This window comes from Penaeus chinensis, chromosome 19, assembly GCF_019202785.1.
Source record: "Penaeus chinensis breed Huanghai No. 1 chromosome 19, ASM1920278v2, whole genome shotgun sequence".
NCBI classification, from domain to species: Eukaryota; Metazoa; Arthropoda; class Malacostraca; order Decapoda; family Penaeidae; genus Penaeus; species Penaeus chinensis.
The window spans coordinates 12,174,088-12,189,087 of NC_061837.1; the positions used below are offsets into that span (position 1 = coordinate 12,174,088).

The 15,000-nt window shown below is 40.9% G+C and overlaps 2 protein-coding genes across 5 annotated transcripts in view; one reads left to right on the plus strand and one right to left on the minus strand.

The window, feature by feature from the left end:
- Positions 1-9,921, plus strand: part of LOC125035340 (caspase Dronc-like) — a 27,836-nt gene extending 17,915 nt beyond the window's left edge. For both annotated transcript variants that reach the window (XM_047627663.1, XM_047627664.1), the window contains exons 2-6: positions 355-434; positions 553-822; positions 3,932-4,126; positions 8,793-8,873; positions 9,073-9,921. In XM_047627663.1, coding sequence (XP_047483619.1) covers positions 355-434; positions 553-822; positions 3,932-4,126; positions 8,793-8,873; positions 9,073-9,801 — 1,355 coding nt within the window. In that variant the 3' untranslated portion in view covers positions 9,802-9,921. The remainder of the gene's footprint in view (positions 1-354; positions 435-552; positions 823-3,931; positions 4,127-8,792; positions 8,874-9,072) is intronic.
- Positions 9,922-14,416: 4,495 nt separating this feature from the next.
- LOC125035339 (vacuolar protein sorting-associated protein 11 homolog) overlaps positions 14,417-15,000 on the minus strand; it is a 20,198-nt gene continuing 19,614 nt past the window's right edge. For all 3 annotated transcript variants that reach the window (XM_047627661.1, XM_047627662.1, XM_047627660.1), the window contains one exon: positions 14,417-15,000. This exon is cut by the window's right edge and continues 817 nt beyond it. The gene's annotated coding sequence lies outside the window, so the exon portion shown is untranslated.

A 15,000-nucleotide genomic window follows, 5' to 3' on the forward strand; every position in this document is an offset into this window, starting at 1 on the left:
TAAAAGAGGTTAAGCCAACCGTCCCTTTCACTACTCCTGCTAAACCATATGTTTAAGAGGCGGTCTTAATAGCCTTTACACACACACACACAATTTGATATATATACATATATAGATGAGTGTGTGTGTGTGTGTGTGCATTTACTTGGTTATATCACTATTTAGAATAACTGTCTTCCTAATGGGTCATTTCGATTCTTTTTTTTTTTTTACATATTATATAATACCTTTAGTTTCCCGAATAACATTTTATCGGAAATGTGTCTCTGCGAAAACGCAATAAAATATATTGGAAATGAAAATATAAAACATTTAGAGCAATAGAGAGTAATAGTTACTGGATCCTTCATTCAGACAAGATGTTGAACGATGAGGACGATGAGGTCGATGAACCCTGTGTATGTCCCGTTCCAGAAAGAGGTTGCCTTCCAAAGGTAAGACTTTTGATCCAAAGTTAATTCAAAATATGTCTTATGTATTTGATTGTAACGAACATTGTTGCCCTTGTGAAATATTGTTAACCATTTTCTTAATTTCCTGGTGGTCATATAGGACATGTACTGGGCTGCACGTAACGGAGACACGGTCAAGGTTAAATCGTGGCTGGAAGGAGGAGGCGATGTCAACGCAGCGGACCACGAAGGAGACACGATGCTGCGAGGAGCGTGTCGTGGCGGCCAGAACGCTGTGCTTATGATACTCCTGAAGAACAAGGACCTGCATCTGAACGTCAGGGACAGTGACGGACGAACACCCCTAATGAAAGCTGCCAGACGTGGGCATGAAACGACAGTCCGTATCATGTCCGCTGCGAAGCTGAAGGTTAATTGCTTTTTTTTTTTTTTTCTTTTTTGATACGTCCATATTATCAACCTCAGTAGAATTTACTCACAACAGTGTATACAGGATCTATTAAAGGTTGAGAGAGGTGCAGAGTAGCCTGAGAACCATATTGAAGCATTCGTAAGTGGCCATAGCTCGGACTCAAGTACCGTGTACGGGGCAACTGGCCATCAGCTACTCCGCATCCATTGCTCATATAGCTGGAAAAGTTCACAACCACTCCTAAGTTTCAGGTGCGAAATTTTCGAGCAACACTTAAGCCAGTTGTTGAATACAGATAAGGATTGATTGATTTGTAAATTTTTCTGTAATATAATATTTTGTATAGGAAGGAAACTAAAGAAGAAATAGATACCCCGCACTTTTGATTTATTAATCAATTAAAAGAAAGCTATTTCGTGGGTCAGGGAACGAGCATCGCTGTTGCAGTCACATTAATCATAATGCATGATGTAACAAATATATCATGCTAAGCCCTCAGTTGTTTATTCGATGCAGATAATAATTTATATAGCAGTACATGTTCCGCTGCTTGTGTAAGAATCATCTGGGCATTCGTTCTGAAAACTATTGGAACGGCTTTAGTCACGAAAGGTCAAGTGTAGGAGGGGGATTTGTAAAGGCGAGCGAAAGGAAGGGTATGGCTCAGCAAAGGCTTCCCTTAAACAGTAGCTATATCGCACATATTACAGGCTACCTGAAATGACCCTTGCAGAGGCTTAAAGGGACCCCAAATTATGGATTGAAGACCGTCGATGATTCGTGGGCTAAAATGTGGCAGCACCTCCAGGCCGCACAACTTTAGTTCACCTTGCGGGTGTTTGCCGTGTACCCTATTCATACGGTTTGTATGTCAGTGCTTATCGATGTTAGCCATTCAGTGCAGTTGAGCAATACATACCAAAGAATCCACTACCACCCGATTTTGCATCATATGAGGCTTTGCCGAATGAGTTCCCTCATCTGTCATTACCCCCCACCCCTTGAAGGCTATTACATCACAGCATCTGAAGAGGAAAGCAGAAGCTCACTGCATGACAGTATGTTTAATCTTAAGGAGGTGAAGGATAAGATTTGAAGTTGCAAAAAGACTGTACCTCCAGAGTGGATAGATCGAAAATGGATAAAAAAATGAGAATTGGCAGAACCTAGAAAAACAAGTTAGGTGCCTGCTATTTAAGATGGAGATGCGAGTGACAGCAGAACCGACCTAATGCTTCCATTGTCTATTTTGCACAGGCTGATATTACTGGCTGTTATTTTCACCTTGGCCAGTCAGCTTGGAGACGAATTCAGGGGTTGGGTCTGGCAGGGAAGTACAAGCAAGATCTTGCCTTTGTCTTGTGCTTCTGCCTTTGCTTACCCTTCTATGATTGCATGGTTATGCTCGTTTCTGATGGAGCTCCGAGGTGTGATGGAATCTATGAGTTCACCTGATACTTTCAAGACCGGTATGGAGAGCAGCAAAGAAATTGCCAGGTCAGAATCCATAGACAGTTCCCATACGCGCATATAAAGAGTTAGGAAAGACCTTCTGCAGTAAACAAAAAAAAGGTCAAATCAGCTTTTAACAGGAAGCACCACCTAGCTGGGAGGAAATTGCATCCAGCCAGGAAGAGATGCCAACACATTAGCAAGAGGTTGAAAACACTGGCCGAAATGCTAGTTATTGGATGGTGAAGCAAGTTAACCATCAATATTATAAAATAGTTCATAATTTACACTTTGAAGTTGGTTCATATTAGAATATCCCCCAAAGGAACACTCATTTACTCTGTATTACTAGCAGTAAAAAGTTGATCAGCCGTTTCAAATAGCAATTTCACCCATAATCTGCATAATCCGCATCGATACTGAAATTCTCTCAGGGGAATCTGCACAAAAGGAATTAGGATCGCGGGGAACTGCTTTCAAATCGGGTGCTTGGATCCTCGCTGTAAGCCAATTCTGCACACTTTGCAGAAGCACACAATGCACATAGTTTCCCAGAACCATTTACAGCCTGCCTCTCAGAACCAAGCGTCTTGTCTATTGATATGTTGTACTTTAGTTTCTTGCATATATATTTTCCTGTCACTTATGGTATCATGTACGCATTGATCAGTGCTGAATCGCTAGGCTACCTGTTTGTCTAGAGAAAGAAAGGAGAAAAAAAATATTCAGTGCCTCACATTCGCCTGTTTACTCATGAGACATTCGTGCAACATGTATGATTATATCTCATGGAATTCGGATGTATTTTTTGATAATTTATATTTTTATCGTTTTGTCTTTTTTCGAAGCAACCGCCATTCTCGCTCCTAGACACAAAATACATCCAGAATGCAGGCATTCCAGTGAAAAGATTTCTTTTCATTCACGTGTATGCTCGCAGTCGTATACAATATAATTTGCAAAGAACAGTGTGATGAATCCATCCAATGTCTTTGGTAAATATTTTGTATTTACTAGATACTACCCCCGCCCGATACGTCTAGTGTGGCCGCGATCAGCGGTATGTGTACCGGCTCTGGCGATTTGTGTAACGCACGCTGCAGCCCTAGGCATAGATGTGGCTTGAACTCTTTGTAGAATTCATCAGCAGATGTCATTTTGTTCATTTATGGAGACTGTATTAATATACTTTATTATATATATTTTTTTTATGAAGGTGCCATACACACGCGCACGCACAAACACACGCGCACGCACAAGCACACACACACACACACGCACACCTACACGTACACGTACACCCACGCGCACACACAGAAACGCGCGCGCGCACATGTGTAGGTGTTTACATATATACATCCATATATGAGAAGGAAAACAGCCACAGTAAGAAATAAAATTGAATCGGGACGTTTCGAACTCTTCACGAGTTCCTCTTTAGACGAAAAATAAACCAAAATCCACTTTGGTTTATTTTTCGTCTGAAGAGGAACTCGTGAAGAGTTCGATGCGTCCCGATTCAATTTTATTTCTTACTGTGGCCGTTTTCCTCTTTATCTTTGTGTACACGTTAATGTGTTTGTGTTTGTGTCACATGTATACATATTCTGGGACTTTAGTCATCTATTTATCAATTTATTTATTCTCATGGCAGTGCAAGCTGAATTTCGCAGCGGAAGATCACAAGGGAAATACAGCCTTTTCACTAGCTTTGCAGAATGAATTTATAAAATCATGTTGCCTTCTGTCACAACATTGCCATGGAGCTCTTCCAGCACAAGACACCGCAGCTGTACATATGAAGAAGAAGAAGAAGCACCAGGCCAAGAATCAGGAAAAGAAAGAGAAGGTAAACGGAAGAATAGTTTATTTTGGCGAGTTTTATTTTATGGATGCCTGATGAGTCATCCATGAAGTCGTCAACTGTTATAATAATTATAATAGTAATAATAATAATAATAATAATAATAATAATAATAATATTAATAGGATTGTTATTATTAATATAATTATAGTGATAATGATAACAATGATGATGATAATAAGTATAGTAATATTAATAATATTTATAATAGTAATCATGATGATGAGGAAGAGGAAAAGGATGAACATAAAAACAACAGTAATAATGACATAGATATTAATAGTAACAAGAACTATAATAATAAATAATAATAATGGTAATGTTAACGAGCTTGGTAACGATAATACTATTACTTCTAATAGTGATGATAATGATGATAATAATAATTGATGATGATAATAATAATTGATGATGATAATAATAATAATAATAATAATAATAATAATAATAAGATAATTAATAATAATTAGGATAATAACATAAATGATATTAAAAATGATAATGATAACAACAATGATCAATGATAATGGAAATAAGAATGAACAAAGCAGCCATAACAATAATTTTCGAAGCACAGCCACAATATGAAATGAATGTTTATTTTTTTGTATTTCCTTAACACAGTTTCATTTCATTTGTGATTATGAAATTTTTGTTTGTCCTTGTGTTTTACAATCCCCCAATTGTTTTTGTTTTTGTTTTTCTCATTCTTCCTTTTTTTTTATCTTTCTAACTTTATATTTTGACATTCTTATTTCTTAGCTTAGCCCCCACTATTTGTCTATCTATCTATTTATCTGTGTGTGTGTGTATGTGTGTGAGTGTGTGTGTGTGTGTGTGTGTGTGTGTGTGTGTGTGAGTGTGTGTGTGTGTGTGTGTATGTGTGTGTGTATGTGTGTGAGTGTGTGTGAGTGTGTGTGTGTGTGTGTGTGTGTGTGTGTGTGTGTGTATGTGTGTGTGTATGTGTGTGAGTGTGTGTGAGTGTGTGTGTGTGTGTGTGTGTGTGTTTGTGAGTGTGTGTGAGTGTGTGTGTGTGTGTGTGTGTGTGTATGTGTGTGTGTATGTGTGTGAGTGTGTGTGAGTGTGTGTGTGTGTGTGTGTGTGTGTGTGTGTGTGTGTGTGTGTGTGTATGTGTGTGTGTATGTGTGTGAGTGTGTGTGAGTGTGTGTGTGTGTGTGTGTGTGTGTGTGTGTGTGTGTGTGTGTGTGTGTGTGTGTGTGTGTGTGTGTGTGTGTGTGTGTGTGTGTGTGTGTGTGAGTGTGTGTGAGTGTGTGTATGTATGTGTGTGTGTGTGTGTGTGTGTGTGTGTGTGTGTGTGTGTGTGTGTGTGTGTGTGTGTGTATGTGTGTGTGTGTGTGTGTGCGGTGTGTGTGTGTAAAGGGTCTTTAAATGACACCTTACATAAGTGGTGGCAGGGTGGTAGTTGTGTCCTTTTGGCACACAACAATGGACTCACCGTCTCCGAAACCTGGTCACCGCTCGGACCAGTCGCTTCCATACACGCAAAAGTCTTCAGAACCTGTTGTGAGTACATATTTGGGCCATTTTTCCTTTCTTTTATCTTCCCCATAAATGTGTTAAGCTGTATGTGCAGTTACGCTCGCGCTGGTTTTGTTAGGTTGAAGTGCTAATTGGCAGCAATGGTACGCTCTCCACTGCTGACCTCAGATGACATTACTGTGTGATCAACGGTATGGGTTCAAACAACAGGAATATCGTTCATTTATTACGTATTTGTTTATTTTTTCTCGTGATTAGAGAGTATATCGTTTCAATTGCAACGAATTTAGCGCGTTCATGATTTTACTATTTCCATGAACATCATATCATTATTCTTTCTCACTACCCATTTCCCGTCTTGACCTGACCTCCCGAGTGAAACATTTCAGTCACATCTGCTTGGGACAGCTGTGTGACCTAACCCCACTTTCACTCTGAGTGATTAACACGTGAAATGAATGTGAGAACCGCTGGCATTTCCTGTATATTGTTTTCGAGATTGTTACATTATAGGATAACGCGTAGCATCCGTTGCATGTTCATTGGTGACACGTTCTATCGGCGCTAGAGCGGAGCTTGTAACGCGAATTACTTACATTTTTATATAGCGCCAGGGATCTTCCCCTTATCATAGTGTCAGAATGCCTGATTACTTGGGGTTGCGTATATGCCTAAAGATCCGCGCTCTGACACGTTCGTTCGGAAACTTTTTGAGCCGGTGTGACCCGCGGTTACGTCCGTTAATTAATGTAGGACTAGGGTTTAAGCTAGAATTGAGATTCTCTTATTAATCACATCCCGTTCACCCCCTTGACGTCGCTGCCATGTTTGGGGAAAATCCCATCGAGTTGTGATTCATGATAAATAGCCGTAGAGCATTCAGTGCATGAGCGCCCATCACAGACTCGCAGATAGAGTGGGTTATTAATATTTTCCCAGCTCATTTCGCTTCATAAAGTACGGCAAATTAGGGTACAGAGACCCCCCCGTAAATTGAAGTCTGTATGCGCAGCTTGACATGTTACCTCGGCAGAATTTTTTTTCCCCGAGAAGATTCGTTCGCGAATTGTTTCACGTCACCATTCATTAGTGCGTCATTCTGTCGCATATCATTAAATGTTAAATTCAATGTAGTATTTGAAATAATTTTGTATTACTTCTATAACTTGTTTATTGCATATGTGTAAAATGAACGTTAATTTCCGTGTTTGGCACCCATGTCCGGTCTGTGTGAGGTCACTTTCACTCTCATTCTTCTCTGCGTTACGACAATTGGTTCAAGTAATTCCTTGCGGATGCCTTTGTCATTTCCCTTATTTACCCTCCTGTCTATCAGAGACGGTTAGCAGTTCAAGCTAGGTCTATGCGGACCGCTGTTACCGTCTCTCTCTCCTATTTTTTTTCCTTAACTTTGTGAAAGTAAAACACAAAATGAAAAAAAAAGAGAAGACGAAAATAACGAAAATTTTAAAAACTGGAAATTATATAAATAATCGGCTAGTGGCGCTTAACATCCCCTCTCCTCTGTTGTCTTTTTCTCTTACTATCTTAGCCCTTATGTGTATAATCTTGTTCACGATATCTATCATAGTACCGAAGGAGGCCCTGCTGCAGAAACGGTCACCTTCGGGCGCTGTAAAAATCGTCACCGGGAAATCGCCAGAAACCAAGAAAGACTAGGATAATTACACCCGTCGATCCAGTGAAGGACCAGGAACTCGCCAGAGCAGGTACCAGTCCACCCATAATGCTGTGAACTTGCCTGGACGCCGCAGATCCACTCAACCTTTAGGAGCTCGAAGAGGACACTTCCTGCCGGACGCCCGTGATCCTGACGAGGACAACGAAGACGTTGGAAGGACCTGGATGAGATCTGCAGGAACGTGCATTGGGCGAGTAAGCCGCCGAGTTAGGCCTGGTCGAGGACTACGAGGACGAATCTGAAGTCAAGGAGGACCTGTGCGAGACCTTCGAGGACGTGTGGACGAAGTGTTTACAAGTCAAGAACCAGCCAGGTTGGGTCACCCTTGAGGCAAATATCAGACGCCTTGAGGGCAAGGCGTGAGTAGGTGGCCGAGCAATATAAGTATGTATAAATAGCTTCCACGTGGCGTACAGAAGCACGTGTATGCGTGGCTTCACCGCAGGCGCCCCAACGTGCCCCACGCTCCCACACCAGTACTTAAGGCTCAGGATGACCCAGGTCAGTCTCAGTCCTTTCAGAGAGTCTTGCCGATTGCTGCGGGTTAGGCTGGCAAGGTCCGCCTCCGGGCAGACCAAGCACTTAGCCTTACGAAGACTTGTATCCGTGTTAATATCTGTGTTGCTTACGCTTCTCAATAAAAGAGGTTAAGCCAACCGTCCGTTTCACTCCTCCTGCTTAACCATATGTTTAAGGCGTTAATATATACCCTTTACAGTGTGTGTGTGTGTGTGTGTGTGTGTGTGTGTGTGTGGCTTAGATTTTTACATATCCGATTTAATTATATATTTTATCTTCATTATTTTACGTTACGTACACCGTACACCCTAGTTCTATCAAAATAAGTCCATTCTCACTTCTTTGTTTTCTGAAAATGTAGAACGACTAAAAACAAAGAAAAAACGAGATTCAAGATCTAATTTGAATCTAAATTTCTGGCTCAAGAAAATAAAAAGAAAAGAGTCAAACTTCCCATATCCATACCACAACCTGGGAAAGGCTTTGGAAATTACATTTATTTATTTTATTTTATGTGTCCCTCTCTCCTTTCCTCTCTCTCTCTCTCTCTCTCTCTCTCTCTCTCTCTCTCTCTCTCTCTCTCTCTCTCTCTCTCTCTCTCTCTCTCTCTCTCCCTCTCTCTCTCTCCCTCTCTCCCTCTCCCTCTCCCTCTCCCTCTCCCTCTCCCTCTCCCTCTCTCTCTCCCTCTCTCTCTCTCTCTCTCTCTCCCCCCTCCCTCCCTCCCTCCCTCTCCCTCTCCCTCTCCCTCTCCCTCTCCCTCTCCCTCTCCCTATCCCTATCCCCCTCTCTCTCTCTCTCTCTCTCTCTCTCTCTCTCTCTCTCTCTCTCTCTCTCTCTCTCTCTCTCTCTCTCTCTCTCTCTCTCTCTCTCTCTCTCTCTCTCTCTCGCATTGATTAGTTACAATATTCCGACGTCTATTTTTTATTACAGAACTCTAGTGATGCTTTGAATTTAGGCAGAGTGCGAATCCAGAGTTCCTCAGGCGACGAAGCAGAAACAGAGACAATGCTGGTAAGTAGGAAAAAACTGGAGGGTGTAATCACTGGAGCTCCAAAAGAAAACAAGGAGCAGGAGATAAATATCCTACGGGACTAGCGGTAAAATGTGTGAATAGGTATAAGGGCATGAAGGATAATTGAAAAGAATTTTGAGTATAAATAAACCAGTGAGGCTTATGTATCAGTTAATTTTATTACCTATTTTTTTTAAGGCGAGCGCAAGTCCGCCAATCCAGCCTATGGAATCGCGGCCAGTGGCAGTTCAAGAAAATGTCTACATCAGAACGTCCGCCCGCCGTGGCCGTGTTTGCATATTGAACTATAAGCAGTTTCCCTCAAGACAAGATTTGCTTAGAAAAGGATCAGAACATGACTTTATGAACCTTGAAAAATTGTTCACTGGTCTTGAGTATGACGTTCAAGGCTACTGGAATTTGGGTAAAGATGAAACCTTACAAACGCTTACACAGTTTGCTCAACACGAGCAATTTATATTTGCGGATTGTGCGATCATTATCATCATGAGCCATGGAGAGAAAGGACCGGTTTTTAAGACCTCTGATATGCAAGATATATCGGTTTCTACAGTTTGCAATATATTCCTGGACAAAAATTGTCCACACCTGAAGGGAAAACCGAAGATATTCCTCTTCAATTTTTGTCGGGGAATAGATCGACATGAGCCATCAAGCTTATCAACAGACACCGTTGCTGAGCCACCCCGTGATATGTTGTGCGTTTATTCCACAACAGAATCCTTTGTCTCTTATAGAGATCTTGAAAGAGGGTGCCCGTTTGTCAATGTTATGTGCCATGTCATTGCTAAATATTCCTCTACTCTGGATTTAGAAGCTTTACTCAGGAAATTTAATGAATTATATATGCCCGATGTTACACCCGAGATACAAAACTTTAGATTTCAAAAGAAGTTTTACTTTTGAATGATAATGATAACCCATACTGTAAAATGATACTTATGAATGAAACTTAATGGAATACAGATATTTTTTCCTCACATTTGATTTCTGTTGTAAAGATTTATGATACTTATAATCCTTCGAATTTGAACATTGCTGTTATTTTGTTAGTCTTTGTTTTAGTTCCTGCTATTTCAGTTTTTTTTTAAATTAACAAAAGCAGCTCAGATTCATGTGCATGCTGTTATCTCTTAAGATCTGGTGTACACAAAAGCTAAGGTAGATCCCTTTTCACACATAAGGTCGAAGGCCTCTTGTGGTATCCTACAATAACATTCATACAATGTACAATCATCCTAGATCAAGATGTGTTCAGTAGCCTGTCTGGTGCTGATAGCGATGAGGGCCCCACCCATTCCTAGCACGCAGGAAGGTGGTAACCTATTTATTTTATTTGGCTGCCGACTAAATGTATTGTATTGTTTTTACAACATTGGTGGAAAAGGTGGAAGCATAGGATTCTACACAAATTTGTATTTACTTCACCCATTTACTTTGGACCATACCATTTTCTTACTAATTCTTATATCAATCCGGTAATTAGCAATAGTTATCAACACTTACTGTATAGTTTACATTTGATTGTTTTTATAACGTTAATTACAATGTATCTTATATTCATATAATCTCATATTTTCTAAGTCTTGCAGTGTTTTCTGTAGTATTAAAGATTTACATTTAGATCTGTTTTGCTTTGATTCAACGTGCAAGGTTAGTTCGGGCTAATACACACGGAAATTGGTGGCCAAGTGACACTGCTTGTGTGTTTTTTCAATTGGTTAACCCATTCGCGACGGACATGTCACGGATACGTGACATGCCCACTGTGAGTTTACTTGTTTAATGGTTTTTACACATAGATGGCTACACTTGTACTAAATCACCAATGAGCCAGTTACGAGTACTGCCTGTCTCGCCCGTTTACCCTTTTATTTAATTTACGAAAATATTTAACGTTATCTTATGTTGCTATTACTATTGTTTACAACATTATAGTAATTATAATGTTTATAATAAAAATTTCACCATCGATATTCATAGCACTAGTAAAAAACACATTTTCCCGCCAATTCAAGGAAAGGTGAAATCAGGTAAGGCAGAGCCATCTATGTGTAGAGACATTTCATAAAAAATATAAAAAATGAGCACAGCATTTTCCCCATTTTTTTTTTCATTTTCCCCGTCGCGAATGGGTTAATAGTTAATTATTAAAAGCAAAATAAATGTGCAGGGCATAAAAGGCCATATAGCACTGTATAAAGGTGTATTACTGAAAAGGGTATTGAGAGGAGTTAACTGTTGATTGAATGTGCTCCGCATCAGAAGTCGTATGGCAATTTAGGAAGGTAGGGATTAACAAGGGTGACTAGATCGAAGTTTTCAAAAGAAGAGGTGGGAATTCTGCAAGGATGTCCGTGGGGCAAGGTAGGGATTAGCAAAGGAGAAAGGGAGTTTAAGGGCGATTAGATCACAGTTTCAGGCAAAACGGAAAGTAATCTTGGCAATGTTGGTGGAGGACTTACAGCCGCCTCTAGGGAGAATGGTGTAATGGTTAACGGTTAGGTGGGAGTGGTAAGAATAATGGGGAAGAAAGAGGGAATGATGCACATGGAGGAGAGAATGAGGTGTTTTTTGGGGAAGTGGGAGGAAGAGGGGTAGGAGGAACTTGAACAGGAGGATGGATATCGGGGAATACTTTGAATGTAGAGTGAACAGGAACAGAGGGATTGGGGGTGGGTGAGGGAGTAGAGTATTTTCTTGGGTCATGATTAGGAGTTTCTGGAGGGGAATTAGGTGGGGAGGTCTGAGAAACAAAGGTTTTCTTATGTGCAGGAGAAGAGGGAATAGATGTCCGAGGAACAGATGGAGAGTTTGGTGTAGGAAAGGATGTGGTAGGAGATGAGGTGGAACGTTTCGATTGTCAGGTGCGACAGTAAGAGTGAGAAGGGGGAAGGGTAGGCAGTGGTACGGATTGGAGCATCTGGATTTAGACTGGGTACGGAATATGACTGGGAGAGAGAGGGAATAGAGATATGATGGTTCGGGGTAGATGCTGAGACTTTTTGAGAAGATGGGAGGGGAGCAGAATGAAATACAGTTTTGGAATAGGTAGAAAGAGAAAAACTCTCGTAGAGTGAGGCCTAGTTTGAATCTGAGAACTGCTACCTCAGATTCGAGCTTGTAGACAGGGCAGGTCCTATAAAATACATTGAGCCACCACAATTGCCACATGTGCGCGACTGAGCAGAAAAATCTGAACGGTCATGACCAGGTTGGGCGCATAGAGGACAGTGGGCTGTTGAGCAAAAGTTTGGCTGGATGGCCAAAACGCCAACATTTTTGACACTGACTGGGAAGGGGACGATATGGTCGGACAGGGCAGGACACTCCACTAATGTAAATTTCATGTGAGAGGTATGTCTATGGAAGCTAATCTTGGTAATATTGGTGTAGGATTTATGTTGGCCTCTGGGAGGAATAGTGAAGCACTGGATTGTTACTGCATCACAGTTGACGAGGCATGCAATCAAGTCATTTTCACAGTCTGCCCAGTCCTTGTCGTAGACAGAACACTTAGTCGGAGAGACGGAAACAGTTCCGGTTCAAATATTAAGGGAGGAGTAAAATTGGATAGATAGTGCACGAGCTTGGGAAGAGAAGGGTATTGCATGGGGCTGTAGGGTGAATCACAAAGAATCGATCCCACTTAGCTGGGCCAAAAAGGGTACTTAGAAGGTTTACAGAGGTGGAAGCAGTAGAAGGACGAGAGCGGGAGGAAGATGGGGCGGTATGGGGAAAGGTAGTACTGTTAGGAGGACCATAAGGATGAAGAGTAGTAATAAGGGGGTGTGGGTAGACAATAAAGAAGAAAGTGCAGTAGGAGATTGAGTGGAGGATGTTGGGAGAGAGGAAGGGGTGTATTCTATAGGTTGAGTAATGACCTGGGTGGATGGTACGGAATGGATAGAGTTGACCACAAACATTGAGGGGGAGATATTAGTATCAGTGGTCGGAGCCGTGGTCAAAGGAGAGGCAAAAAAAAAAATCTTCGTTATTGGCCATGGTGAGCCTGAAATAAATGGGAGAAGAAACAGTCTACCCCTCCGGATCGTCATGACGGGTAAAGGCTAGGCAGTTAACCAAGGGAATACCGTGCCCATGGCTCCCAGAGGCCTTTCATGACTGACACAACACCAGCCTTTCATCCTTTCAGCACAGCTCTCGCACCTTAGGAAGTGGCCAGAAGGAGATGAAGAAGAGAAGGAAAAGACCATGCAAAATTAGTTGAGGCGAGGGGTGATCCCCTATATTGAGCCTCAGTCTTCATCTACTAAGCCCCCCACAACAACAATGAGCAAGTGTATAGGGGGAGGGATGGTGTAGCAATGTACTGATACTGCATCATAGTGCACGAGGCAGGGAGTAGGTCTTCACCACAATCTGACCAATCCTTGTCGTAGAGAGGGCAGTTTGTCGGGGAGATGGAAACAGTTCCAGTACAGAGGAAGGAATGAAGCTGGGCTGGGATAAGTTTGCCAGGTAAGTCACTTAGGGTTGATATTGCTTTAGCTTGGGATCAACTGTGAATGATCTGAGGAAGGAAACTTTGCCTGCTTGTTTTTAGAGGGATTGCTGGAAAAGGAGAATGTTATCAGAGTAGGGGGCTGTAGAGGGATGATGAAAAATCGATCCCATTTGGCTGGGCTAAACAAAGTATTCAAAAGATTTAAAGAGGTGGAGGTAGTAGAAGGCCAGAGACATGTGGAAGAGGGAGTATCGTCTTGAGGGTGGTAGTACAGTGGACAATAAGGCTGCAAAGTATTAATAAGGGAGGATGTGGTAGTAAATAATGAAAACTGTGAGGGTGGAGGAAATGAAAAAGAGGATGTTGGGAGAGGAGGAATGTTTTCTGGAAGTTGAGTAACTTACCTGGTTGGATGATTTGGATTGGACTGAGGTGATAGTATGTATTGAAGATGGGGTAGTAGTAGCGGTCTTGAGTCATGGTCAGAGGAGAGGCTGTGGTCAGGGAATCAGGAAAATTTAAATCTGTGGGGCTTGTTGATAAAGGGGCCTCAGTGCCACTAATAAGGGTGTAAAATCTTCCTTACTGGCTATGGTTAGCCTGGAGTAGACAACTAAACAGAGGAATACCATGCCTTTGGCTTCCCCAGGCCAGACAGAAACAGCCTTTCGTATTTCAACACGCTTTCATACCTTACAAAATCAAATTCAAAATCTGATCCCCAAGGCAGGGATAATCACCAGCATTGGGTCCAAGTCTTCATTTCCTAAGGGTTGGGGGGAAGGAATGTTTTTCAATTTTTTTTACTAAAGTAAAGTTTAACTGTTTTACTCTGTAAAAAACAATAATATTGGTTTTCTAAATATCTGATCATAAAAGTAATATACAGGCCTGATAGTATAATAAAACTGGTAATAGAAATAGACCACAAAGGTGATACATTATATGAAATAAAAATTTAAAATTTCATTTGAGGTCAAGTCTTCAAGAAAACCTTTTCCCCTTTACCCAGTGAGCATTGATCACTAGAAAAGTTGATTACTTAAACACATATCAAAATTAAAGATTTATTGGGAAAAAGATGGACATAATTATACAATTTCTTTTCCTCAAGATCTAGAGCCAGTAACTACATTATAATTATTTACTTTAATAATATATTACAAGACTTCTGTATAGGGAAATGCAAATCCTTACTCAGTACTCTGCTAATATATACATTAAATATTGCATTTTCCAGAATCACTACTAATCATATGCATGTACTGCAATTAATACTGTGAAAATCAATACACATATTGATTGGCATTTCATAAACACTTGTAGTACATAAAATACAGAGCCACAGTGAAAAAAAGATTACTAGTATTTATAAATTTTGCTTCTGGTATTAAAGTACAGAAAATACCAGAAGAGATGCAATCTTAAAAGCCTGTTCAAAATACTTGCCAAGTTGTTGTGTACAACCATTTTTTATAGAAAATAAATGTGCCTATTTGCCAGTTTCTCATTATGCAACATCATGACATGCTCTTCATCATGCTTCTTTATCTTCCTTATAATGAAAACATTTCCTAAGATGGAGTGAAAATATAGTTGGCATCAAGTGCTTGTGAGTGTGCATACATATCTAATTC